This window comes from Streptopelia decaocto, assembly GCF_964273445.1.
Source record: "Streptopelia decaocto genome assembly, chromosome: 1".
NCBI lineage: Eukaryota > Metazoa > Chordata > Aves > Columbiformes > Columbidae > Streptopelia > Streptopelia decaocto.
Genome location: NC_138663.1, coordinates 121,605,849 through 121,633,210, shown reverse-complemented (window position 1 = coordinate 121,633,210; position 27,362 = coordinate 121,605,849). Strand labels below are relative to the sequence as shown.

Genomic DNA, 27,362 nt, shown 5'->3' with positions numbered 1-27,362 from the left:
TGCTTCTGGTTTGTATGGGGCAAAACTGATTATTTTACTAAATACATCAAAATGTTTTCACAGCTATGCTAAAACATAGAAAAAAAAAAACAGGTGCTTTTTCACAAGAGTTCAGCTGTGCAAAAAACCTTATTGTTTCCAGAATGCTAATATTTACTGGGTTTCCACCACTATTATTCCAGGTAAAAATACTGTTCCGAGAATAAAGGCACTTCAGCAGAATTTCTGAAGAATGTCTCACAAGCCAAGAACACGTTTTGTATCTAGTCCATTCTGCTTATTTCCCCAAAAACCTAACTCTTTTGGCTCTGAACAAATTTTTGAGAGTTCAGATGTGGATTCATAGGGGGATGCTTTAAGCCAAATGGTCGGCAGCTGTTTAATTCTATTTAGCACCTCATTGATAGCAGGTCCAACATTTGAAATTATGGGATACATCCAGAATATGGGCCGGACAAGATCTGCCAACATTAAAACAGAAACTGTATGGAAAAAAAATTCTACTTCCTTATCTGCAGGGTTAGTGTTTTGGAGGTCAGTTTTTCTTGTTCTGGCCAGAGATTTTTATTATATGAGTAAAGTTTTTTGCCTTTAGCTGTCTCTTCCATTGTACTAGTTCCATTACACTTCCTCGCAAACACTTCACAGCACATGCCAAGAGAACACCTTGTTACAGCCCGTATGGTCTGTCAGAGAGTGATACTGATGTTCCTCAGTCAATCTCAAGAGATGCTCAGATCCCTCTGTAGCCAACTGCTTAGAAAGTGACTGAGAACCAAAATGTTGGCCAAGGAAGTGATTATAACGAGGAAGGGTATAACAGAGCCATAGCTGAAACTGCTGAGAACAGCCCCCTGCCTTAATATTCCTATTTGTGGCTTTCTCCAGATTTTACATCAAATCTTTAGCCGTTTGAGTGAGAACATGACATGGTAAACTCTATGTTGAAAACACTTTGTGAAGAGAATGTAGTGTGCGTGTTATTAGGCTGTGACCTCTGTTTTGAGCAATTAAGGCACTCAGCTGTCCCATCCGAGGACCTTTGTGGACACGCTGTTCCTACTTCCAGCAGATCCTGCCGGCTTCCCCCACCTGTACAGCCCCGCTGGCGACAAGCTGCAGGGCAGCGGGGAAGGCTCGGTGCTCGGCCTCCTTCACCCTCTCGGACAGGGTCTCCACCGTGTCGCCGATCTTAACTGGAACTGCCTCCTGGAAAATGATGGCTCCAGCGTCGACTTCCTCCTGAAAAAGCAACAGCCAGAAGGTCTGTATGGCTGCAAGAGAGAGGGGGAGCCCAGCTATAAGACCAGGAATGTAATCCAGCTACTCCAGGGATCTGTTTATCATTACATTATTACAGGAAACGTGAATTTTGGGCTAATGCGAGGAATGCAGAAAAGATGCTGGCACTCAGGCTGGCCTGTGAGGAGCTAAACAAAAGTTCAAAGAAAAAGAGGAGGTAGGCAGAACACCAGTGAGTAACATTTCTGCCACAGGAAACAACAAAAGCCACGTTAATTGTGGACATGATAGTCTCAATTGGACAAAATGCTGACATTTCAATTTAGAAGAAGAAATTAGCCAAGCCTTGGCACAGAGCTGGACTAGAAGACCCAGCAGATCTTTCTTTGGCATGTTAACGAGGCAGATCCCTGCTGTTTAGTTATTGTTTCTCAAGTACATGGCCACACGGAGAAGAAACCCTAAGCCATATCGTGGAGAAAGGAATGCATTTTTTTCCTTCTATCTGGAAAAATAGTTTTTGTCTCTTTTTCCAAGAGAAAGCAAAAATAATGAGAACAGATTTCAGAAGCAGTGGAAAAGGGGAAGATAATCTGAAGAATGCAGCAGAGGAGGGGAGACTAGTTACTCTCAACCCTGAGAACTGAACAAGATGGAAAAAATGCTCTCTGAATTTTTATATAAAAATGTGCATCTTCCAAATTGAGATCTCTCTGTTTTTCGTTTTCTTAGCTTTTGACTAATGTGATTTGTTATTTTTTCCTCTGTTCCCACAAACATTGAATTACTTCTTAACAAATCTAAGCTTCTTGTGCCATTTCCAGTGCTGTGGTTTTGCTTCTTCTTTTCTTGAAAACAACAAATAAGGAAGGTTATGATAAAATCTAAGAAGCTGTTGCTGTGTAGTAATAAAGATTTTGGGTTAGCCAAGACCTTATATGAACTACTACCCCACTGCACCTGGTGAAAGACAGCAGTGGGATGCTTAGGGAAGAAGTTAGCTTAGGTAAAGTTTAAACTCCTGTATGGACTGTTCGTTTCCAGTTCCTTCTCCAGGGACAGTGAAATAAAGCAATATATTTTCTAACAATGTTATGAATGAACAAAGGAGAAAAGACAATGAAACGTGGTGGTATAAGGGTGTTCCACGCAAGCTCTGAGGTGAAAATCTTAAGAGTGGCCAGTTATAGAGTTAAAGTGGGGGAAAGGAAGTACTTACAGCTACAAAGTGGACAGTACAGCCTGTGACTCGAACTCCAGCTTGTAGCACCAATTTGTGGGCATTTGCTCCCTTAAAAGAAGGTAGTAGGGATGGGTGGATGTTCAGTATTTTTCCTGGAAAATTATAAATGAGGTCATTGTCTTTTAGTATTCAGCCTTACCAGAATGTTCGAAGTACCGTAATCAACAGAGGAACAAAATACATTGGTGAAAAAGTTTTTTCATGACTTTTGCATACACCTGTTTTGTGAGGATACTGACAGATAACCAGCTCAAAGCATTTCAGAATGTCTCGGTATTTCAGAAAAATCAAAGACAGCAATCAGTAACAATTAATTGCATGGCTAAAGCAGATTTCTCCAGTGACTAATAATGATCAGTTTTTTTATATAGCTGTCCTTTCCCTCAGCATCTTGTCCTTCTCTTCTTTGATCACAAGCACAATCCTCTTCCTTACAAACTCAGCACCTGGAAGAAACTCGGTGCGGTTTCAAATGATGTAACAGACCCCTCGTGACACAGCAAAAACTCCTTAGCCTGGACTTTCCCTCCACACTTGTTTTGGCTTAATCAAAGACAACAGCTGCTCAGATCAGAGCCCTTCTCTCTGCCCTTCCAAAAAGCACCTGTCTACCACCACTACTTTTCACAAAGACAGCTGGCTGGGGAATCCCAAAATTGATAATGTAACCTTTAACCCTCAACTAGGTGTGACTGTGGGTATAACCCCGGGAAGCTTGTACCTTACGTTTCCCTTAAAGAAAAAGCATATGCCTGATTTCCCACCTAGCTGTACAGCAGGAGAGAGTGGCTGCTGGTGACCTCTGGGTCTCACCGCTACAGCAATGTGATGGTTCAAACCATGAGAAAACCTTATTTCTTCTGGCAGACTTCCCCTGTCTGCCTCTAATACGTCTGTGACGACTCCTCCTGTGCATTCTGGACCACAGTGAAGTCAAGAGGTGCTTGACAGCCCTAGATCTTCTCTTAGATTTGGTACAAACCCTCACAGGAAAAGAAAAAATCGGCCATCGATACTATTTATATCAGAGTACGCTACGCCCACGCCGTCTCTGCATGCCTCCCGTTTAGGAAGACTGTATGTCATCAGGATTTATTGAACACCACCTAAATGCCAAGCAGCGAGACGGAGCTGACATGCGCTAGCAGAGGCAGCGGTGTCCGAAAATAGAGGCTTGTGATTTTGTAATGTGAGTGAAGGCCATTTCTGGCCGCATGACATGAAACCTGCCCCCTCGCTGCAGCAACACATCCAGATTATTGCCCTGTGCAACCTCCAGAGGCAAATGTATGGACTGATCTTCAGCAATGTCTCAAATGTGTTTTGTATCTCAAAAACCACTACTTCTTAAGCATCAGCATCTCCCTGCCTGCTGCTTGAGCAAAGAAATATTTGGGACAGTGAGCTGAAAACAACACTCTGCACTTCTGAGTTTCCCCAGTTTCTAATTACGGCACTGTCAGAAACTGCTCTAAAGGAAAATGGTTTCCTGTTTGCTTGTTTTGGTTTGGTTTTTAATCTGTCCTTTATGTTACCATTCAAAATTAACATTTCAGGGCTGTTAAGCAAGGAGTTTCACAACTAACCTCACACTCTATGTCTTTGTGACTGGGAGAGAAAGAAAAAGTAACAGCTTTCAAGAGAGCAGCAGTAAGAATGGATTACTCCTGGGTAATTTCAGGCAGTCGGTGCCTAGGTATGGCAGGGCAGAGTTTCTTGGTGGGCTCATCTTGGCTGGCACAGATCCCTGAGCTGAACTGACCGAGCTCACATTGAAGACCTAAGTGGAGGATACTCTTGGTCAGAGCTCAGGTAGGTATCTGTGTTCAAGCTCAATTCAGTGCTGGACATTTAAAAAATGAGTTAACCATCCTGCACCAAAGAAAGTATTTTGCTCTCAGGCCAGTCACACGTGTAACGCAAACCCTGTCCCGTGCAGGGCCACTATCGGTGCTGGAAGTGCTCTGTCCCTAAATCAGAGGGAACTAAAGCTTTATTCGCATAAGATTTCTGCATTAGAGAAAGTTCTTTTCCATCCTCTGCACAAATACTCTACTCAAAACACATCTCTTGTAGTGAGGGATTCCTCTCTCCTAAGTACAGCTATCTACAGCACATTTACATCTTCATCTTCTGGACTAATGAATAGAAACAAAAACAATGCCTCTGATTTACTTTAGCTGACAGCTTTAGCATAAAATGAATTGCCTCCTAGGAATGCCTCTTTTGTTCCACTGATTTTAGAGAGATATTTGAAAAGTAGTTCAGGTGTAAAAGGTCCATGTCACTGGCACACCCACAGTAACACAAAAGTCACCCTGTGAACAACAGCGGCTACCTGGAGAGCTGCAACTTATATTATATATAGGCTGACCAGCCTATGACTGGTATGAGCAAGAAGTAGTTTAAATAACTGAACCCAAATGACAAAACCCAAAGCAGAGCGAACAGAGAGAAGAGCAGCTGCCGCTGTGTGATTCACGACAAAAAGAGATAAAAAAATGAATGTAACAACTGGGGGAGGGAGAGCAGCCACTGAAGTAGGGTGAGGTGTTATCAGCCTCTAATGAAGACCCGCGAAAACAGTAAAACACAACCAGAAAGGAGACGCTGTGAACACTTTGGGCAGAGGGGCTGAACCTGCCTATGAACAGGCCATACTCGGATTCAGAGGGCTACTGGGACATCTGACCAGAAGACTGGCAAGATCAGGTTAATAGGAACTGTATCGCTGCCTAGTTTTGCAGTTTTATACACGGCCAAAGCAGCTCATCTGTTAGGGGAAGGAATTCTCAGTGGCTAGATGCTAACCTCTGCCTAACTAACACTTACTTCTTAGGCAACAATTTGCCCTGCACCTCGTATCTGCAGAGGTCTAAAGTTTTCACAACCTTATTTTAAACTATTTTCTAGTACATCAAAGACCACAAGATCTGCATTTGCCCTTGGCTTCCTTAAATCTCTGTGGAAATGACAGAGAGAGAGGAAAAATACTGCCTTTCTCTTTCTCATCCTTTTCTTTCCTTACAAGATAGGAAGAGTCTAGTTTCCTGCAAACACAGAATTGATACGGTCCCTTTTCTATATTTTTCTCATTTTCTTTTTCCTGACGATAAGCTATATAATTACTTCTTTATTTTTAATGCATACACTACTATGCTGTACTTACCTTCCCATTTTTTGACAAAAGGACCTGACAGTATTCGCATAAATCCAGCCAGACAGATCAGCTGAACTGAGAATTCTTCAAGGACTTTATCAACTGCGCTGTCAAATTCAGCACGACTTTCATACAGTTTATGATCAATAACCTGTGGTAATCCAAAAGATGAAGAAATATGGACACGGTGTTAATTTAATATAAATGTCTTAAGAGCACAATTAAATGGTACTCTGAAATAATAATAAAAAACCAAGTAAATCTCAATGTGTGGCTCTGGTTGGGTGCACATACACAGCAAGAGGAGCAGTTCATAAATACATGCAGCTAACAGACAAACATGCAGTCTTTAGTCCTATTCACACAGTGATCACAAAAGTAAATATGAGTTTTATTTGATGAGGTCCCAGCATTTGGACACAATTTAACAACATACATCCATAGATCATCAAGACAACCTAGAGTCTTAGAATTACTTCACTCAGTTTAAGATCCCTGACAGTTTTAAGCAGTTGAACCTTGGTGAAAATTATGTTGTAAAACTTTGAAAGAAAGGCTAATCACAAACTGATAAACCAGCCCTTACTCCAACGGGTCAATATAACTGAGTAATGCACTTTCCATCCAGGATACATCCCCCAATTTAAAGAAGAATATAGAAGTGCATCCATAGCCTTTCAAATAAAAGTACCTGTTAATCCCTGCCAGATTTACCATGGTGGCACTTTTAAATATCACAAAATGGTTTTGAAAAACCAGAACTGGCAGAGGTCCCTAGAAATAGAGCCCAGCTCAACACTGGGCTGAACTCTGCCAGGAACTACCAGGTACTGCCTGGCAGAGCGCGCACTCCTCGGTGCCTCTGTTTCACCACTCACTCTCCATCTTAACCACTGAGATCATCATCTCTCCAAAACTGTATTTTTTTCCTCATTATATGTTTGTTCTTCCCCTGCATACCATGGATATATTTTACTTGTGATCTTCGTGTACTCCCAAATAAAAAAACCAGCAGCGCTAACAATCAGATCCTCCTACTACACAGGGGCCCAAATCTTCCGTATGTCTCTAGTTATCGGTGAAAAGTGACTGTGAAATGCTCTTAAGTCAGAACAATAGCATTTCACATGTGTAATGCAAATGGCTACACAAAGGGCAAAGCAACCAGTTGTCACCAGATCCCGTGACACTAAGGGAAATGATGTTTGCTTTGAATGAATCCTGGAGAGCCTGGAGCAATGCCCAGGGAATCGGTGGAGTCTGCCCTCCCTAATTCATTCAAATGAACTACCGTGTCTGTTTAGCATGTAATTTTAAAATCAAATTCAGATGAAATAGCTTGATACTTTAGTGCAAATGCACTACAGTTAAATAAACAGGAAAGTTTAAACCGTAACTGTGAAAGTTTTGCCCTGGTTTAATGACTGTTCTCAAAACCATCAGGATTGCTGGCAGCAGCTCTGAGGAGAAAAGGAATTGTATTTGTTTCCCATGTTAGATAGTTTGCCCCAGGGCACAAGTTCATCACAGATCAAAAAAACCCAAACCACTAAGCCATCGTATAAAACCACCTCTTACTCTAGTAAAACTCATTATCTCACAGTACCTCTCCACTGTAGCCAGAGCTAAAGATGGCTAATTTTGAAAATATGAGAAATACATACCCTTGTAGGAATACCAGCTCTTTCTGCTTTCCTTAACCCCTCCACACCAGCTTTGTTAGAAACAACAAGAACTATTTGTGCAAAACTGGTGGGCTTCTTTGTGCTATTTATGAGGGCTTCCAGGTTTGTGCCTGTGAGTGAAAAAATAATGCATGAATATCAGGTTGTTCCTGGAGAATAAATATAGTTAACAGCTATAAGATGTTTTAAATAAGCAGCAATGTGGGTGAGACCCAATCCAGAAAACACTGATGTTAACAGTAATCCTTTTTAAAATTGATCTTACTGGGAACCGAATTCGACAGCTGGAGGGCTTTTACTAGCAGTTAAATTTGTAAACTGTAATTTATGGAATGGGAATGTTGGTCTGTTTCTTAGCAAGTGAGAATGCTGGAAACCTGGGGAGTGCCTATATGGCAAGAAGAAATTCTCATCTATTTGTGAAATACTGCTGCTGGCCTGATAGTGAAATGCAGTGGTTGCTCGAATCTGTAGACATGCAGAAATTTTAGATAAATGAACACAGATGCAATTCATAGTCAGTTTGCAGCAGAGTTTAAAGATCATTCTGTTTGTGACTGAAATTAATCCAAGGGCAAAAGCTATTCTGCCTGTTATTGTAAGCCTGTTAGAAGCCTGTCAGAGCCCTCATGGAGAACTGCCAGGACTTCAGAGATTTTTAAATCTGAGCTGAAGTTCCTTTTTCAACAGTTTGTTTTACACTGTAGTAAAGAATATAACTCTCACCTGTTCCAGAGATAAGGACAGCAACCTTCACTTTGTTTGTCTGGATTTTGCCTTGGATATGGCTGTGCACAGACAGTGACCTATTTGCTTGCAAGGCTCGAAGCAGATTATGGACTTTAACATGGGCAGAGCCTAAACATGTCCAAGAAAAAAAAGAGGAAAAAAAAAACAACAACCAAACAACAAAAAAGCAACATGCAAATAACGGGAGAAAGAGAAAGAGGAGAACAGTACCCATGAAAAGAGATTAGTCGCACTTTACGTCTCATTATTTATTTATAGTTCTACCGGCATCTGACATTGCTAAGCACGTGTTCTGTGAACTAAGACTGAAGTCCTGAGGACTGTCTTTTTAATACACTGTGCTAAAAACCCATGGAAGTGCCAATTTAAGAGATTTTCAGCTGACCCTCATGGAGACTCACTCACCAGCTAAGGAATTTAGGTCTGCATTTTTTTAAAAAGGAAAACAAAAATCTAATAACCTTTTTGAAGGGCAACAACCTTCCCGATCAGCCAGGCTGCCTCGTGTCTCTGTATGTCCTTGAGGACCTGCTGAGCCAGCTCCTTCTGAACTACCAAGACTGCACCGATCCCACAATTAAATGTCCGAGTCATTTCCTCCTCAGAGAGGTTCCCCTCTTTATGGAGCCAGCAAAAGATTTCAGGAATCTTCCACGTAAGAGCATCTGAAGAGAATTGAAAACACAAGTGAAGAGTGAAAATCACTACCAAGGGACAAATACTAAAATTGTTAGAGCATTAGGAGGCAAGATCTGGATGGAAAGCACAGACTAAGTCCCACAGCAGCATTAGCTTGAGTGAAACTGGCTTCCATGCACGGAAACAGGATGTTTTTTCCTTCCATTCTGAACAAGGCTTGGGAGTAAAAAGAAGTATCACTCTGGGAGGAAATTAATCATATTGCTTCACTGCAATCCATTAATCAGTAATTCAAAACAGGCTCTGAGGCAGTCTTCAGAAAATCCTTTTTGAAGGTGACAACTCTGCTTCTAGAGAAACTATTGTACCAGAACAATAGCCTTAAAAACTGTCACAAAAGTCTCACACTGTCCCCAGTTCCCATGAGGTAAGGATGATTTACAGCAGCATGAGAAATGCTTCTGGACAAGCCACTGTAAAGGAACTTCAAATACAGTAAGTTTCTTTCTTGTCATGTTATACTTAAAATGGTGTTATCCCTATTTATATATACCAGTGTCTACTGTGGATCACTGTTTATGTGACAAGTGGAAGAATGATTTATATGCAGTTCTGGAGTGCAAAACTCAGTATTAGTTACCTTATTTTATTCTATAACCCAATGAACACTGCGTAACCTATAGCAAGTAATCCACCTTTCCATACTACACTTTCTCCTTAAGTGAAATACTATTTCTAGCACACCTGATGAGATTGTGGTGAGGATTAATCAAGGTATGCTGAAGATCATGAGATGTGCCTAAGCTGTAAACTATATTTGAATGCCAAGCAAGGACTTAACAAATGTAATTTAATTAGCAATAATTTTGCCGATTATTGCAAATGGTGACAGCTCACTTTGGGTTGTTTTTGAAGTTGTTCTGGTTTTGCAAGAATGAATAGAGTTTCCTAACAAATCCAATTCAAAATACCACCAGGGGAAGTTAATTCAATGGGCAGCAGCCTTAAGACTACAGTGTGCTTTGACTGGCTCTGTTTCAGGCACAAGGAAAAATTCAGCAACAACGAACAAAAAGCAAACTGAGATCTAGACAAGCAAGTCCAGCTCTTACAGTGCAAGTCAGCTGACACGACCCCATGCACACAGGCTTCTGCGTCAATCCACATTAACATGCAGGTATTTCTACAGCTTTTATTTTTTATCTCACCTAAAACGACACCAAAGGACTCTGGGAGAACTCTGGGGATGTTTTCTAGCAAGCCCCCTCCAGTGATGTGGGCATAGGCTTTCACGTGGCCTGAGCGCAGGATGGGTAGCAAAGTCTTGCTGTAGATCTTAGTTGGGGTTAACAAGAGATCTCCTGTAGATGTAAGAGGATGAAAGAAGATCAGCTACAGCACAGAAAGAAATGTTAATCAATAAAAAATTGAGGAAATCTCAATATATTAATTTGCTGGATACTAATGAGCATCATGCTACAGAGAAAAACACAATGTTCTACCTTTTTTTGCATATAATTAGTTAGTTATTCCCCTCTCTTAATTTCTGTCCCACATACGTGATTCACAAGAGAAGAGAACACAAAAACATGTCAAAGAACTTAATAACTTTTCAGTGCCTTAGAAAAGCTAGCAAAGCAAAGGCACAGACAAAACAAATGTGTGGCATCTGCCAGTTCAGAAATTCAAGTTACAGTGCAAGGAACTTCATGATAAATGGTACCTAATGTCTGATCACCGGAGGCACCAACTGGAGAAGAGAAATCGAACGATGACTTCTCGACAATCTTCCTTACGAGGCTGTACCCATTGCTGTGAACACCAGAAGAAGCTACTCCAATAACCACATCTCCATCAGCAATTCTGTCCAGCTGCGGCAGCATCTGCCCTCGCTCCACGGCACCAACAGCAAAGCCAGCCAGGTCGTACTCTCCAGGTGGATACATGCCTGGCATTTCAGCAGTTTCTCCTCCTGTGGGAACCACAAAAAGAGAAAGGGGGTGATGGAAAACCTCTGGGACCAGTAGGCCTACCCATGTATGCAGATGAACTGTTGTCTAGGCTATTATCTATTATCCTCTTGTTTTGTCCTCTAAACCATGCTTTATCTGGCTGATACATCCTGTCTGAAAAGATAATTTTCCCAGCATACACAGAAATGCACAGCACTGCTCAGATGTTATTCTCTCTAGATGTATATATACACCATACATAGAACCCAAGGGAATGGCAGGAAGATGTGCCAGGGGAGGTTTAGGTTGGCCATGAGGAAAAGGTTCTTCCCCCAGAGGGTGGTGGAGCACTGGAACAGGCTCCCCAGGGAGGTGTCACGGCCCCAGGCCTGACAGTGTTCAAGAAGAGACTGGACAACGCCCTCAGACACATGGTGTGAACTGTGGGGTTGTCATATGCAGGGACAGGAGTTGGACTCGATGATCCTTGTGAGTCCCTTCCAACTCAGGACATTCTGTGATTCTATACTGGCTCCCCTACTTCTCTTCAAGGATAAGCTGATGGTCTGCACTGTTGAAGACCTGTGTCCCGCCTGCCTCATTCAGTGTAGAGAAGGGAACTTGCTATGTTTGGCACATGAAATGAGCATTTACTAATCACTCCAAAGTTTTCCAGACCTCTTCACACTGTCCCATCACATACCAGGGAGAAACTTTCCCCAGACATCCTCACATCCATCTCATTAGTCTCCTTCAAACCCCTCCACTCGTCACGATGTCTATAAGAAAACAACTGGACAATGATTAAGTTGCCATTATATTATGACGTCTGCCCAAGATGTTTTTGCTTTGCACTCACAAGGTTTCATCCAATACAAAACTCTTCTGTTTCCCAAAAGTGCCCCTGAAGGGGTTCCAAATTTACCTGAGTGATGGTGGAGGCTGCTCTTGTGCTCAGTGCTTGACACTGCACAATATGAGATTCTCTGGAAGCTTTTCCAGGTTTCTACATTACATTGCTATAATCAACTTTAAAACTGAAGTTCATTTGCTTAGATATATTAATTTAAGTCTGTACTTAATAACGTTTGTGCTAAACTAAGCCCGTAGATAAGCCTTTCAGTCCCTCACTGTCAAATGGTGTGATGAGCTTAAGGCAGTTGAGCTGAATATTCAGTTATTGTAGAAATGCAAGGTAGGAATTTAGGAACATGCTTCAAATTAGACTTTTATGAGATGATACTATACAAGGGCAGATCTACATGCTATGTGCATGCACAATGCAGCCCAAACTGAAATTATTTGGATGATCCAGGTGACAGAAAGGCATTTCCTTCTTAGGTTCAGAGTTACTGCATCACCTCTGTCCCTTCTTTTCTGAGAATGTCAGAAGTTTGGGGAAGAAATCGTGGTGGTTTTATTCATGAGTTTGGACTTATTTTTATATTAGCACAAAAATATATTTACTAACCAATTTACAATTTTGAGAAATTATTCTCTGGTAATTAATTTACAGCATCCAAAGCAATTCGTAGTTTTAAAATCTTCCAGTTGGAAATAAAATCTTGAAATCTCAGTAAGCAGTTTCCTAGCAAGATTTCACATAACATGTACTTATGCTGAAGTATGAATGGTTTGATTATATTTGATAAATGGAGAAAACACATTAAGACAAATATAAAGGTGACTAACAGTTCATGCAGAAAAAATTAGACTGGAACATAAACAGCCTCTTGTTCAAAGCTTGCAAACTACCTCAAAATGACACACCCCCACTTAGAAAAGACTTCTGTTACTAACTTTCTTAAAGAATTGGGAAAAAGGAAAAAACTACAGTATTACTAATTATAAACTGGTACCTAAAGTAAGACACTCCAACTGTCATTTTTAGTTTCAAATAAAAGGCATTAAAAAAAAAAAAATATATATATATAGTAATTCTCCACTACTGTTTTTATGAAAGAGAAGAAGAACAAAAACTATGTGAAGAAGCTGAGCTTTTGGAGATTCATTGCTTTAAAATGTAACCCTGTGTTGTACTCCTTTTATATACTTACACAAAATAATGTATTTTTCACTGACCTAGAAATATTTTTATTGAGTTAAACAGTTTTAATGCTGTATTTTTCAAGATTCAAGAAGCGAAATATTATGTTGTTTTCATGGATAACTAGATTACTGTATACCAGAATACATGCACCATTTGTTAGTAAAATGTATTATGTACTTGTATTCTAGGGCTGAAAAGGAAAGTGTTTACATTTGAGTCTTAATATCTTGACATGCGCTGATCTTGGTAAAATGAATCTTCGACAAGTCTTCTGCAGACTCATAATTTTGCTATTAGTTTTGTAACTAACAAAACTTGGTTTCTTCTATATTTCTATATTGTGATTAACTTCTGTGTCTTAAGTAGTGAGCTCCAGCTGAAGCTTTTGCTGCACACATAAGGACATTCTGTGACTTTCTAGTTTTGTGAAGCTTTTGGGAACACAACAGCTGTGAGATCTCTACCTTTCCTGTCAAATTTGCTTAAAATCGGCCAAGAGGTTCAAAGGATAATATGTAGACACGCAGGGACATGTGCATGCACAGTAACACGTATCAGTCTTGTTGCCTTGAGGATTTCCTTTAGGATAAAGGATAAAAATTTAAAAATCTATTTGGCATGTCTTAAAATTTACTTGAAAAGTGACAAGAATTAAAATAAATGAATTGTTAGTTTTCTAGGTAGCTGTTAGAGTTACAAAGTTAAATGAAAAGATACATATAAGAAAATCTCTACCCTTCCAGTGGGTAGAGATGATGCTCTCTGAAAGCAAAGACATGCAACGCTTTGGGTGTTTTTCACTCCTCTAAGATTCTTCAATCGAGCAGAAAAACAAACACATTAAAACCAATTATAAAGAGATTGCATAAGATTTTTCATGTCCTTCAAAGAAAAGTGTCCATACCCAAAAGAGCGCATCCTGCTTTTTTGCAAGCTTCAGCTATTCCTGCAATGACACCCTGAGCCACTTCAACGTCGAGTTTGCCACAGGCAAAATAGTCCAGGAAGAAGAGAGGCTCCGCTCCTTGGGCCAAGATGTCATTGACACACATGGCAACCAGGTCCTGACCTATGGTGTCGTGTCTCTTACACACTTGTGCAATCTGCAAAAGACACAGCGAGAGAAGCCCTTGGTTAGCTCTGAGAAACTGAAGCCCAAGCAGAGAGTCTGCCAGTGGAGGGGATCGAAATCACGCTGCTCGTCTAGATGCTTGTTGAGGAACAGCTTCATTTATAATCATCTCTGTGAGCCTCTCCTAACTTTTTATTTTAGGAATTGTGACTTTCGTAATTGGCAAGTACAAAGGCACTTTAGGGAAGGAGACACAACTGGAAAGGGTTTCATTGCAGCTTGTGTAAACACAATAGCAACTGTAGAAAGAAATGTTTTTCTGCATGAATAATCTTTTCGAGGGTGGAGATTCCACCTTAATGAAATGGAGTCCCTGATTATGTACTTCTGATTAAAAATGAGTTATTTTAAGCATTGTTTCACGTATGGCTATTTACATGCCAGAATTCAAAAGTTGATTTAATTCCTTTTCCTGAAGGAAGGCAGTTTATTTTTCTTTCCCTTTTTAGAAAGACAAATAGGTATTTTTAAGACAACTGATGTTTGCTGTTAAAACATTAATGATGTGATTAAGCATTTTCCCTGCTGTGCTGTTTTCCTTCCTTTACATGGATTTTCACATTACCTTGAGTTTTGTGCCAACACCATCAGTTCCAGATACCAAGACAGGATCTTTGTAACCAGCTGCTTTCAAATCAAAGAGGCCAGCAAAGCCTCCAAGTTCTGCATTGCAGCCTGCCAGCCAGAAAACAGAAAAAAATAGTAAAGTTTTACTTTCATGGGTTTCTCCAGGATCTCCAACACAAATTATCTCTGATATCTGTCAACATGACTTTGCTTTGTCACCAGGAAACTTCTCTGACATTTAGGGCCTGTTCACAGAGGCATGGGAGCTCCTAATCCTCTTAAGTTTGCTTTGTCTTATTTCTTCATTATAAACTAAGGCTAAAAAAATCTAAAACTTTGTGATTGAACGTTCAATATTTACTGTGCCTGATATACTTCCCCTTTGCACTTAGTATTTTTCTGAAAAACAGAAAAGTAATTGTGGTAACAGGTTGAGACCCACTGCTTTCTAGGAAAATATGGTAACTAGGCATCTTCCAACTTAAATTTCTTCTGTCTTTATTAATACTGCTACTTAGAGTATATTAAGACTCCCTGCTTCTAAGACTGGTTATGATAGGTAAGTATGGTAATCTTAAAATTAAAATTGTTTAAATCCTAAGAGGGAAACAAACATGAGTAGAAAATACTACGAATGCTAAGAAGTGACTAGTACTACCAGTGTGTGTATGTATACATGATTTTCTCTCTATGTATATCTGTTGTTGTCTGAAAGTTCTCAGTTAATTTGAAATTAAAGGGCTATTATATACATGACTAATATTTAAAATCTATAAAATTTATCACAAGGACTTGCTAGAGCAAGATGTGCATGAGACCACAACAAAAAGAGAACAAATTGATTCTGTTTTAAACAAGATAAAGATGTGTCTTCCACATACATCTCAAGAAATAGATAGTATCTCTGAGGAATTCTAAATCTTGTACACCTTTCTAAACATTTATCTACAAAAATTGCATAGTTCACTGTGCAAGAATTAATAATCCATGTAATGAAAATTAGCACTAAATGGTAGGATTTTTGCTTGCATTTAACCTTTCAGAGCCTTGAACTGTATTCCCTATCATGCTTAACACACATGACATTCAGGAGATACAGTTTAGAGTCATTTTGAGAAGAAAGTCTGCAAATTCAACAAAGCACATTTTTAAGAAATCACAGGCGTTTGCTTACCACAGATTTTTTTTTTGTGTAACCTAGGAACACGCAGAACACATAAATATGAGCTTTTAGATCACGATCAAGATCAAATGATAAGCCTCATGGCCATGAACTGACTGAAACAGAACAGAAGGTACAAGTCTTACCTGACCTTGACGTGGCTGCAGCTAGGGGTTTAATTTTCTGAACCAAAGTATTCCCTGCTGCGATGTCTACCCCACTGTTCTTGTAAGTCAGGCCTCTGAAAGATTATTAAAAAAATGTTATGGCACTTGATTACTAAACGCACAAACACGTATTTTAAAAACAATATTTACTGCTTTACATCATTTCATCACTGAAAGGATTAACCATGCAGAATCCTATTCTGCTGTCAAGTCCCAGCTTTTTCCTGCCTGTACAGTAACTTTGCTCATATAAAATGATTTCTAAGTGTGGCAGTATTCATTTCAGGCAGGCTCAGTGGCTCAAAGGTTAATCTTTTTGCTCTCTGGAACTTAACATCACGCATATACCTGGAGATAGGGAGTATTATACCAAGGAAACAGAATTTCATGGATTTGCACCACAAAGAGTTTGCCATAAGCAGTATTCAAATAGTTCCAAATATCTTGAAAACACGCATCAGAGCATCAGTACCATCATACACTACCCAGTCAAATACCAAGACAAAAACCAAACAAAAAGGAAAATCCAACTAGGTAAAACAGGTGGAATAATGGCTCTGATTTTGCAAGTTTTCAATACCTGCTCTGGATACTGAGGCATCAGTAGTATAGTTCTTATGTTCAAATCAAAACGTATAGAAAAATGCACTGCTAAATCAGAACACCTCAGCACCGTGCAGGATCAAGCTCAAGTTAGCTTTTCCAAACAGAAGCAGCACATAAATCAATGGTTCTCTATGACACTTTGAGGGCTCTACAACTCTAACTTAAATGTTGCCTCTCCTTGTCACCTGGAATGATATCACCACAAAACCAACTGCACCTCTTTTTTACTTAAGTGGACTTTGAATTATATTTTTTTAAGTTTATTTAAAAATAACTAAGTTCCTCAGGTCCATTTTAGCAACCTAGAAAGAAATGTCCGTTAGCTCCTTTCATATCTATAGATATCCATACAATTCAGAAAATACCCTTACTACAAACTGGTGTATGTAAATTGTCTGTCCATATGACTGACTGGTGACATTAAGTATCGTATTTACAGAGGGACCTTTTCATTTTGGAGACAGTGAGTTTAATGACTTTACTACTAGTTGTACCAAATGTATCCCACTCCACTTAAGCAATTGTTATTTCTACACTGTCAGTGGCAAGAAACAGGGTACCCAGTGCTCCCCTATTTTAGGTTCATACCTATTTTAGCTCTGTTATTGTTGTTATTCAGTATTACGTCTAAATTCTAAGGGTGAATAATAAGGACATGTACAATAAAACAACTGGCTGAAGAGCCGTGGTACCACTAAATGACAGAGATATCTGCACTCACATTATATCACTGCTCAAAAGTTCGCAAGAATAAAATAATTATAAGAAGCAGCTGCTCAGCCTGTGAATATGAGTCAAGGAAATAATAGCCTGCAATAACATGAGACCAAACAGGCCCTTTCAGTCTGAACGCAATCAATATTTAATGTTTTAACATTATTTTTAAAAGCACGGTATCTGATTTGGCTCTTTAAAAGGAAAATAGTCTAAAAATATTTTTTGTTAAATAAATATTCTGGATATTTTCACAAAGTGAAAGGCGCAGGACTTAACCCCGCAAAGGTGCCAAGAGGAGGTGCATCCCCAACTTTACAGAGCAAACCATTAGCCTTCCTTAACTGTGTGCAACACAGAGTCCAGAGTGAAATGTGCCTGACTCTGTGTTCTTCCAATTTTAGGATGCCTGAGCAAAAGTTGGTGCAGACTCGAGGACAGTGAAACAGGCTCTGACTGTAAACAGTTCCCAGGAGTCTCCTTCACAAGCCAAGGATCCTCCCAGCATATGGGCACTCTAATCAAGAAACCTGCTGCCCATCCCTCAGTTATTTAGAGAACTGTTCGTTAAAGAACCACCTCTTCTTGCCTCACACAATGACTTCATTTTTTCCTACTACAATATAAATAGCAATTATAAGTTTTCACAGAAATTTCTCAAAAGATGCACAGAAGTTCAGAGAGAAAGAAGACTAGATACAAACACCTTTCTTCATTTAGTAAGTTTATTGATCATAATTTTACAGGATACTAATTGGTATACACTGTCAGCAAAAATGAAACACTAATATGCTTCATCGACTACAAAATAACCCATTATCAAAAGTTTTGTTTTGAGTGAACTGGAGAAGAGGCAGGCAGATATGCTTCATATTAGGTAAAAATGAGTCTAAAAACCTGGAAGAAGCTCTCAATAACAGAGACAGTAGGACACGCTGCTTTAAAAAGAAACACCTGCACCCACATCGTCTCAAGACTGTTGAACTGAATACTATGAAAACAAAAAGGATAATAAAGAGGTGAGATAAATTCTACCCACACTGTTAGCCAGCTATTCCATTAAAATGTATATTGCAACAAGGTAGGTGTTTCAAGACCATTTTAACCATTTCTAAAGACTCTAAAATGAATCAATAAAATTTTGTTCATACCCACACTTCATTATATTAATACTAGACTTATGGAGAGCACAAATCTATAGTAAAGGCTGTGGTTTAGAGCCTAAGAACCAGAAGTTCACCTTCCGTAAAACAGACATAACAAAGACAGCAACGGCACAAGTTACTCCTATGTGCTGGTCACTGTGGTTTAGCTCAGACTTGAAAGAATAAGAACATGGATGAAAAAGCCATTGAAAAGCCTGTTCCTTCCTCAGCTGGTCTTGGTTATATTGCTCACAAGTATCAGAGTTAAAACTTGTCTAGAGTTATGCACAGTATCACCATCAGTTTATTAATGTAAACGAGTAGTGTCTTAAATCCCTTGTATGCCAGTTATTACTGTTTCAAGTATTTCAAATATCTACCTGGATTGTCTCAGGAAAGCTATAGCCCGATAACCAATGTCCCTTCTATAAATGGCACCCTTGAAGTGTATGGCTGCTACTCCATTGTTGGCTTCCTGCAGCGCTGTCATTAGATCCTCTTTAACAGCCGTTACTGTAAGGACTCTTCCTCCACTAGTCACCACTTTGCCATCCTTCAGGGCTGTGCCTGCATGGAACACCTCCAATCCTAGTTGTTTGGCCTTAGAAAGTCCTGTGATTGTTGATAAATAAATACAGGAAAAAAAAATATTAGAACATTTTCTGTTAAATTACAAATTAATAGATATTCAGCATTTATTGACTGTGTCTAGAAACCACAAGCAAATTCTGCATGATTATTCTGGGAAATAGGAATAAATTTGTAAAACCTACAGTTTGAGAAGACAGGTCTCTACTTGTATGCTCAGAGACACAGAAAGAGGTATTTAGCTGAAATATCTGCATACAACACCTAATTCCAGCGGGATCTTGTACAGCACTGACATAGAGACCGCACAACCTATCTGCGTCAACATTTTGTAAGAATCAGTGATCAACCCAGATCAACTTTACTCTAACACATATTAAAGAAATGCTACAGAACTTAGCAATATGGTGCAGAGATGTGAAAATGCTATAGGTGCATTACCAATAAACTTTGATGTGTGAAAATTCAGTTTCTTCCTGACCCTTAACCACAAGATCTACAGTTTCTATGAATCTGAGGTACACTGATTCACCTTTTTCTGGCAAAAGAGAGAACTGAGAGAGAGCAGGAGAGGAATCAAGGCTTCTGCAGTTTCTCCTGCTATACTTACCTGTTATTTCCAAACCCTTGGGATATGTTCCTGGATACCCTTCGCTAGCCATGACCACAGTCACAGCTGCACTGTCTTCAAACCAAACTGGCATGGAACTAGACAACTTTTTATTGACAACTGCTTGCATAACTTCATACAAATCACTTTTCAACAGTGGAAGAATTACCTACAAAAATACACAGTAGCAAATTAAAGAAAGCAGCGTACATATTTACGTTTTTTTCATGAACTTTGAAAAACACTACTGCAAGTTTAAAAACAACATAAAGTACTTTTATATACTGTATTCTCACACATACAAACATACTGTTCATAATCTATGTACTTTTAAAAATACTCTTCCTTGAAGATAACTTCTATGGGTAAAAGAACTGCTACAGAGGGAGGGGAAAAGGCAGAGGCCACATAATCCTATTCTGTTTTGTAGAATGGAAGTGAAGGGTTTTGTTCCACTTGTCAACAGGGAGTGGGGAAAAGAAGTGTTCAATTCTTTGTTAAAGTAAAAAAAAAAATCCAACTCCAGAAAAGATAAGAAAGTACTTAGTTTCACTCAAGCTTATCCTTGTAAGGCTCATATCTGAGTATAACCTGCTGGAATTGCCTCTGGAATTGAACAATTTAAAAACAGACCTTCTGGCTTGAATAAATGAACACAATATTTTAAATCTCAGTGCAATTAGCTAATTACTCATCCAAAAGTTAGTTAAAAATAATGGTATATGGTAACAGAATTTCCTCCTCCCATAATGACAAACTGTACCTACCTACAAAATAACTCACCTGACATTCTGGGTCACCAAATCTGCAGTTAAATTCTAGCACTTTAGGTCCATCTTTGGTAAGCATTAATCCAGCATAAAGCACACCTAGAATAAAAAAGTATATGAAAAGCTATCTAGGCAATGGCATAGGTCATTTGTTTTGAATCTATTCACAACAGTGTTAAAAAAGGATGCCACCTGTGTTAATTTAAAGGTAGAATGTTATCACTTTAGAAGAGTTAGAAGTATATCAGATAGAAATAGTTGTGGTTACAATTTTGCATCTTATTTTCAAAAGTTGACCTTTCCATTACAGAATCACAGAATGTTAGGGATTGGAAGGGACCTCAAAAGATCACCTAGTCCAATCCCCCTGCCCAAGCAGGAACACCCAAATGAGGCTACACAAGAATGTGTCCAGGTGGGTTTTGAATGTCTGCAGAGTAGGAGACTCCACAATCTCCCTGGACAGCCTGTTCCAGTGTTCTGTTACCCTCACTGAGAAGAAGTTTCTTCTCAAATTTAAGTGGAACCTCTTGTGTTCCAGTTTGAACCCATTACCCCTTGTCCTACCATTGGTTGTCACCGAGAAGAGTTCTTCCTTCCTTGATGATTATCCACAATTAATGAAACAATATCCATTGATTTCAATGGACAAGCCACTGATACCAAACTCAGATTCCAAATAGATCAAAGTTATCTTCCTTAACTTACAGTATGAGTTAGGCCTATAGAGAGGACAAAGTGAAAAATACTTCTTTCTCCTTATGCTTAAAAAACCCAAACTTTTGTACATACCAAAATAGGGGACACCTTCTTTCCTCATGCCATCAACAGTTTTCTGAAGAATAGTATCTCTTATTTTCTGGAGTAAATCTTTAGAAATCTAATAAAACAGGATCAGAAAATAGTGCTCGTAAAAACAGAGTGAATGATTTTTCCTGCTGTGATGTCTAGCATTTTTAAGAGATGAGCAGAACATTTGGATGCTCTCTTGCTCACTCCAAAACATTTCATACAACAAAAAGCTAATATTTTTTTTCTCTCTCCTCAGACAACATACCACAGCATTAAAACAACCATCTGCATTTCTTTATACACTTTTCCATGCTTAGATCTACATGTGCAAGCAATCCCACTGGCTTTACTGGAAAAAAAACACTTGCACAGACATACTGACCTTTCAAAGACAAATCACAGTTGGAAAGTAGGGTGAACAATGATAACATTTTATTCAATAAACAAATAAAGAGCATTCTACAGGAACAAAACCCATACTTTTTTTGAACTTAAAGAAGAAAAATCTCTGGCCATGACACAGGTGAATAGAAAGCAAAGTAAGTCCCTCTTGCAAATAGCTCCTTGCCAAACAGAAAACAAACTACCTTGAGGTACACAGCAAGTGAACGAAGCTCATCGTTAGCTTAGTTTGGCACAAGATAAAAACGTGGTTTTAAGCACTTATTTCTAAAACAACACTTAAAACCCAAATCAAAATACAGGGTTGCAGAAATAACATTTTCACCTTTATAATGAAAGGTAAATCAGTAGAAATATCCTCCTCTTTGGAGAAACAAATTTAAGCTATGTACTTTACTTGACAATGTCTGTGTTAGGAAACTCCATCTATAGGAGCCTACTCTCTTCACTCTCCTGTTTCTCATGGTGGAATTGAACGTTCACACATGTTTTCAGTACCAGAGGTGTAGTACCTCTTTAGTGAAACATCTTCTTGCCAATACATTTTTACCTGAGGTGTTGGGGAATAAGCTCCCATCCCTCCAGTGTTAGGGCCTTCATCTCCATCCATTAATCGCTTGTGGTCCTGGGCTGGAGGCATGGGTGCAACTGTGATGCCATCAGTGAAACATAAGCACTAGAAAACAAGTAGAATAATTAAAACCCAACTGTGTGATTAAAAGCACCAAAAGTGCAAATATATTTTATTTTCAGTGTTGCAAATGGATATTTAAGAATATAAATTCTGTCTCCCTGAAAAAACAAACTACAGGATTCTAAACATTTCCTTTTCCCTCAGGGAATAGCGCCTCAGTTTATATGACCTTCCTACAGAAATTATCTTGAGTATAACACACAAAAAATTATAACATCAGTAGTTGTACTGAAATGAAATACTCATAAAGTTAAAAAAACATTTTAAATACTCCACGATGGAAGCTACATCTGCCCTCCCTCTTCCTTCCCCCTACTCCGGAAGGAAGGCATCACATTCCTTTGAAGATTTCCTTTTCCTTATTGATAAAACTATTTACTTCTGAATTATTTATAAATTACTTATATACCAGATGCTTTTATCTTCAATATCTTCATAATAACAAGCCTGCTGGCATCTTCTGTAACTGGATGAGAATGTTCACTGTCTGGACTACCACTAGCAGTACTCATAAAAACGTTTTACAATGCTAATTGAAAAACAAGCAAAGATTGCCCTATGAAACCCCAAAAAGTCAAAATATTAAGATACTAAAAACTACAGTCATTTACAGAAGGTGAATTATTTTGACAGGCAAAGCAAGCAGTATGTTTTCTTCATTGGTGTCAGTCATCATATGAAAAAACCCTTTAAACTGCATGTTTATACTACTGTGTTATATCACAGTAAGTCTGCCAGAATTCTAAGTATTAATGAAAAGAAATACATATTTTCCACCAGAGAATGAAGACCTGGATAACCCCTTAGTTTCTGGGAAGGTCAAGCCAACCAGGAAGGAATAAGGATGACCAACAAGTGCACGTCTCATTTCCTCATATTGGGCAGCAAACCAGACTATGCAAAGACTGGAAAGAGTTGGAGACGATCGCTTACTTTATAAATACCACCACCTTCAAGACGAATGTTCACAACATCCAGCATAAGTCAATTCCAGCTCCAGGACTCGGGAACCTGAGCTGGTACTTGGCTGTTCTATTTCATGTGATACAAGTGTCAAATTCCCCTGCCACCTCAAAACCTTTAATTCTCCTTTTCTCCTTCACACTCTGCTAATTAAATCAGATACACTTTTTTAAACAAAGGACCTGAATCAGCTTAAAATGGGAATGGAAATGTTCCCTCTTCATCTGCAGAGTAAATGAACACCCTCAAAACATTCAACAGCCTTTGTCTCCAGGTCATTTGTCCCCACGTGCACTCCCACATGGCAATATCTCTGGTGATGAAACTAGTTAAATTGGATCCTGCCTGTGCCTGCCTGAGCTGATCGCTCCTTTGCTCCAAAGGAGTTTACTGCTCCCTCATGATGCAGTTCAAAGTATTCCATTCCTCAGCAAAACTGATTAAAGAGTCTCCATCCTCCCTGACTTGCAACTACTCCTTGCTCTGATTCAAGCAGTGCTGGGCTCTACAACCAGAACAGAGAAAGCGTGCAAGGTGGTGGTGTTGATTTCTTTGAAAAAAGGTCTTTAGGTTGCAGCTCCACAAACAGGTAACTAGTGTAACTGAATCAATGTCAAACAGCAGTGCAGAGGTAGCAGTATGGAAGGGAAGGGACTGTCTTTGCTATCAGAGAAATCATAACACAGAACTGCACCCTCAGTGACACTCAACATCTTTAAGGTTTGATTTATTTTTTTTCCATGTGGCAACATCTGATTACTGTTTGAATTATTTTTCTCTAATTTGCATTATTTTAACAGACTTCAGGAAGTTTAGTTCTTAACACAACTGTCGTTAATAACATAATTTTATTTAGAAACAGATGGCTGTGTTTAATTTAAGTAATGAAATCTTACACATCCCTGCTGTAGGTATTTACATAGCGTTTCCTAAATAGTTTAGGACAGGTATAATCAAAGAGTGAGATGCACACTTACAGAAACTTCTTCTCCTTCCAGAAGTTCTTCAACAACAACAGTTTCCCCAGCTGTGCCAAAAGTCTTATCCTACAGTAAAACCAAAACTCTTTAGTTCTGTTTCAGTTATTCTAAATTATTCAGAATGCAAAAAGAAAAAATAATTTTAATACAGAAAGAAAAAATGCAGCACAGTTTTGAGACTTAATCCATTCTCCACCCTGGGTGTGTCAGCAATGGCAAAATCTTTGCTCCTCTTTTCTGTGTATTCTTAAATAAATGCACATTTTATGCTTGATTGTTTTTAAATTGTAGATGATATTTATGAACTACTGAGCAATTCCTCATGCTTTACGTTCTGAAGTTGCAGCCATGATACTGAGACTAATAGCAGCGACTGCCAAGTCTATAATCAGAACTCCTACTTCATAAGAAAGTACAATTCTATAGAATACATTGGAAGGGGGCAATATTTTCGTATTCCAATGCAATGTTTTAACACTGGCTGCATATTTAAGCAATTAAGAACAACCAGTCCACACTGACAAGATAATTTTGTGGGTCTATAAGACTCTCTAACATACATGTTTTTTGTTTGAGACACTGAGCCATATGTTAAGACATATACTTGTCCAATAACTACACACACACACCAAAAACGTGAGTGCAGAGCCTATATTCTGACTCTTGAAATACAAGTGTGTCAGATAACATGTATGAATCAGCACAGCTCCACTGAATTGTAAGATGCTGTGCTGCTGACCACAGCTGAGGAACTGACCTGTATGTATTTTATTTTCTAGCTCTGTGCTCCTGATTATTCAGATGAAATTGCTTCATTTTGCTCCTCTTCAGATTTTGATGGTACTTAAAACACTTGTTGAATATTCTACCTAAATACATACTTAACTTGAAATAATTCCACTGGAATTTTGCTGCACATTTAAGTGCTGTGTGACTGTACTCCTAAAGCTCATGTTGCTTGGCAAGATCCAGCTCAATCACAGTGTTAATATTACAACACTGTAGCACCTGTTCGATTGCAGCAGTCTCACATGCTAAAAACAACAACAAAAAAGCAAATCCATATGGAAATAACTGTGGGTTTTATTAAGAATGATTTTATTTTAGCCAACAGGAATTATGCCTAGAAAGCGTATCCTGCCTCAAGCAATAAACATGACATAGCTTCATAGCTGTTCTACTAATGGGTGAAAGATTTGACATCTTTTATCCAAATTCCTATTCCACAGAAATAAATAATATCTTTGAGACTCCGAGGTGGCTAACACCTTTTTTTTTTCGCGAGAACTCCTCCAGTTAGTGCGTGACATTTCTACTCACCTGCATGATTTCGTTAACAGCTTTGCAGGCTTCTTCCTTGTTTGAAGCCACAATTACTCCTTTGCCAGCTGCGAGGCCACTGGCTTTCACAACTAAAGCAGGGAAGTTTGCACTTCAAAGACAGAGGAGAGGGATTCAACAGTAAACAACTGGTATTGCAAATATATTTCATAGGCATTTTGAACATTTCAACAGTTGAAAGATGAAAATAGTTACCAGTTTTCACAGCTACCACTTTACTCATTGAATAACACGCAAATAAAAAACAGGCTTCTGTTGTTATCCTATGCCTGTAAAGGATTTCTGCTTCCTGTTTCTTCCCCACCACTGAATTTCATTACTGTTCTGAATGGTTGTTTTCCTTTTAATAATTTACTGTTGCATCATTTTTGGGTCACCTGGATTGTATTCTGATGAGTAGATCATAATTTGCTGAGTTAAGTCTCCAGTGCAAAATGGATATTTGTGGCAAAAAGGTACAAAGAAGACAAAAGTTTGACTATCAGACTGCAAACTGGGCTTCCACAGCAGGCAATTTGAAAAAAAATATAAACTTGTCCTATATTCTCCTGTAAACTGAGCACCAAACTTTGCCTTCATTGAAGAGCAATAAATAAGGAACTGCTTAATTATCAGACTTATTGCAGCATGATAGTGCCATGTTAGATTATTCTTTAAAGCCTTTACAGGTGTTCTATTACAGCCAAGAGTACTGATACATTAGTAATCATTTGATTGTTTTGCCTACCTAGCACACTGTACATTGCTGTAAAAAAAAAAGATTTCTATTATTATGAGAATTTTACCTGTTAATAAAGCTACATGCTGCTTTAGGATCAGTAAAAGATTTCCACCTCGCAGTTGGGATCTCGTGACGATCCAAAAAGGCTTTGGTAAAGCTCTTACTGGACTCCAGCTGAGCTGCCTTTGCTGTTGGACCAAAACACCTTACTCCAGCTGCTGTCAAGTCATCAACAATTCCTGAAAATGACAGCACAAAAAATGTTATAAATCACCAGATGATTTACAGGAGTCGTTTAGTCCAAGTCTACAGATGCACTGATTTGTTGGAACAAGTATGTCTGGAATGATAAGCCTTGTATTTCTATCCAGTGCCTATTTTACCAGATGGATGGTAAAAAAGATGCATTCTTCACTGTAATCAGGAGCAGATATCCCTGCAATATCTGGGATTAAGATCTGCTGCATTTGGTAAGAGATGACCATCCCACCTTGTTTTATTATAGCTTTTAGCTAAAAAGTCAACATTAGTCTTTTGTGAAGATGACAATTGTTTATCATAAAATTGTCAAGGTTTATAGATTTTTTTTACCAAGTCCCAAGTTATTATTACTTTGAAAAATGAAAACTCCATAGCCAAATCAAAACTCTAGTTAAGGTTCCTATATGGAAACACCTTGATCCTCTTTTACTAATACCACTTAAAAGGAAATTGAACATTTAGGGACATTTTAACTGTGATATTGCACACACAATACCCTTCAGAAATTCATTTTCATCGCAGTACAATCTTGAATTTCAGGGAAACTGCCACAGAGTATCTATCTCTATAGAAGACACTCAGACCATGTTGAATGGTGCACAGAAGACGGGGACTAAAAATTTACTTTTCTTCCTAAAATATGAAGGCTATGATCTCGTCTTGCTTTCTCTTACCAGCAGCAAGAGGAACCTCTGGACCAACCACCACCAGCCTGATCTCCTGATCTCTGCAGAACTGGGCAAGTGCAGCATGATGGCTGACTGAAACAGCTGTCAAAGATAAAAAAAGGGAGGTCAGACTGCATTCATTACTCTTGCATAGCACTTATTTATCACATAATGCTGAAGCATCATTTTCACCAGTCTCACACTCTTGAATGGCAGGTCACTGTGAATCTGGAAGAGTGAGGCGTGCACTAATATGAAGACTCACACGCGAGGCTTGAACCAAAACACACCACCAAACCCCCAAGGAAAGGCTGCAGGTTGACATGTGCTGTCAACTGACCTTGCTTTTGAAGGTGAG

General features: G+C 38.9%; 1 protein-coding gene across 4 annotated transcripts in view; it reads right to left on the bottom strand.

The window, feature by feature from the left end:
• Window positions 1–121: 121 nt before the first annotated feature.
• The window catches only part of GART (phosphoribosylglycinamide formyltransferase, phosphoribosylglycinamide synthetase, phosphoribosylaminoimidazole synthetase), a 40,027-nt gene continuing 12,786 nt past the window's right edge, over window positions 122–27,362 (bottom strand). For all 4 annotated transcript variants that reach the window (XM_082056139.1, XM_082056137.1, XM_082056140.1 and 1 more), the window contains 20 exons: window positions 27,011–27,106; window positions 26,140–26,314; window positions 25,334–25,445; window positions 24,011–24,079; window positions 21,927–22,052; window positions 20,975–21,062; window positions 20,196–20,281; window positions 19,413–19,581; window positions 18,595–18,826; window positions 15,729–15,823; window positions 14,419–14,528; window positions 13,626–13,824; window positions 10,443–10,691; window positions 9,928–10,080; window positions 8,542–8,745; window positions 8,057–8,188; window positions 7,310–7,440; window positions 5,655–5,796; window positions 2,462–2,577; window positions 122–1,242 (listed from right to left, as the gene is read on the bottom strand). In XM_082056139.1, coding sequence (XP_081912265.1) covers window positions 1,060–1,242; window positions 2,462–2,577; window positions 5,655–5,796; window positions 7,310–7,440; window positions 8,057–8,188; window positions 8,542–8,745; window positions 9,928–10,080; window positions 10,443–10,691; window positions 13,626–13,824; window positions 14,419–14,528; window positions 15,729–15,823; window positions 18,595–18,826; window positions 19,413–19,581; window positions 20,196–20,281; window positions 20,975–21,062; window positions 21,927–22,052; window positions 24,011–24,079; window positions 25,334–25,445; window positions 26,140–26,314; window positions 27,011–27,106 — 2,867 coding nt within the window. In that variant the 3' untranslated portion in view covers window positions 122–1,059. The remainder of the gene's footprint in view (window positions 1,243–2,461; window positions 2,578–5,654; window positions 5,797–7,309; window positions 7,441–8,056; window positions 8,189–8,541; window positions 8,746–9,927; window positions 10,081–10,442; window positions 10,692–13,625; window positions 13,825–14,418; window positions 14,529–15,728; window positions 15,824–18,594; window positions 18,827–19,412; window positions 19,582–20,195; window positions 20,282–20,974; window positions 21,063–21,926; window positions 22,053–24,010; window positions 24,080–25,333; window positions 25,446–26,139; window positions 26,315–27,010; window positions 27,107–27,362) is intronic.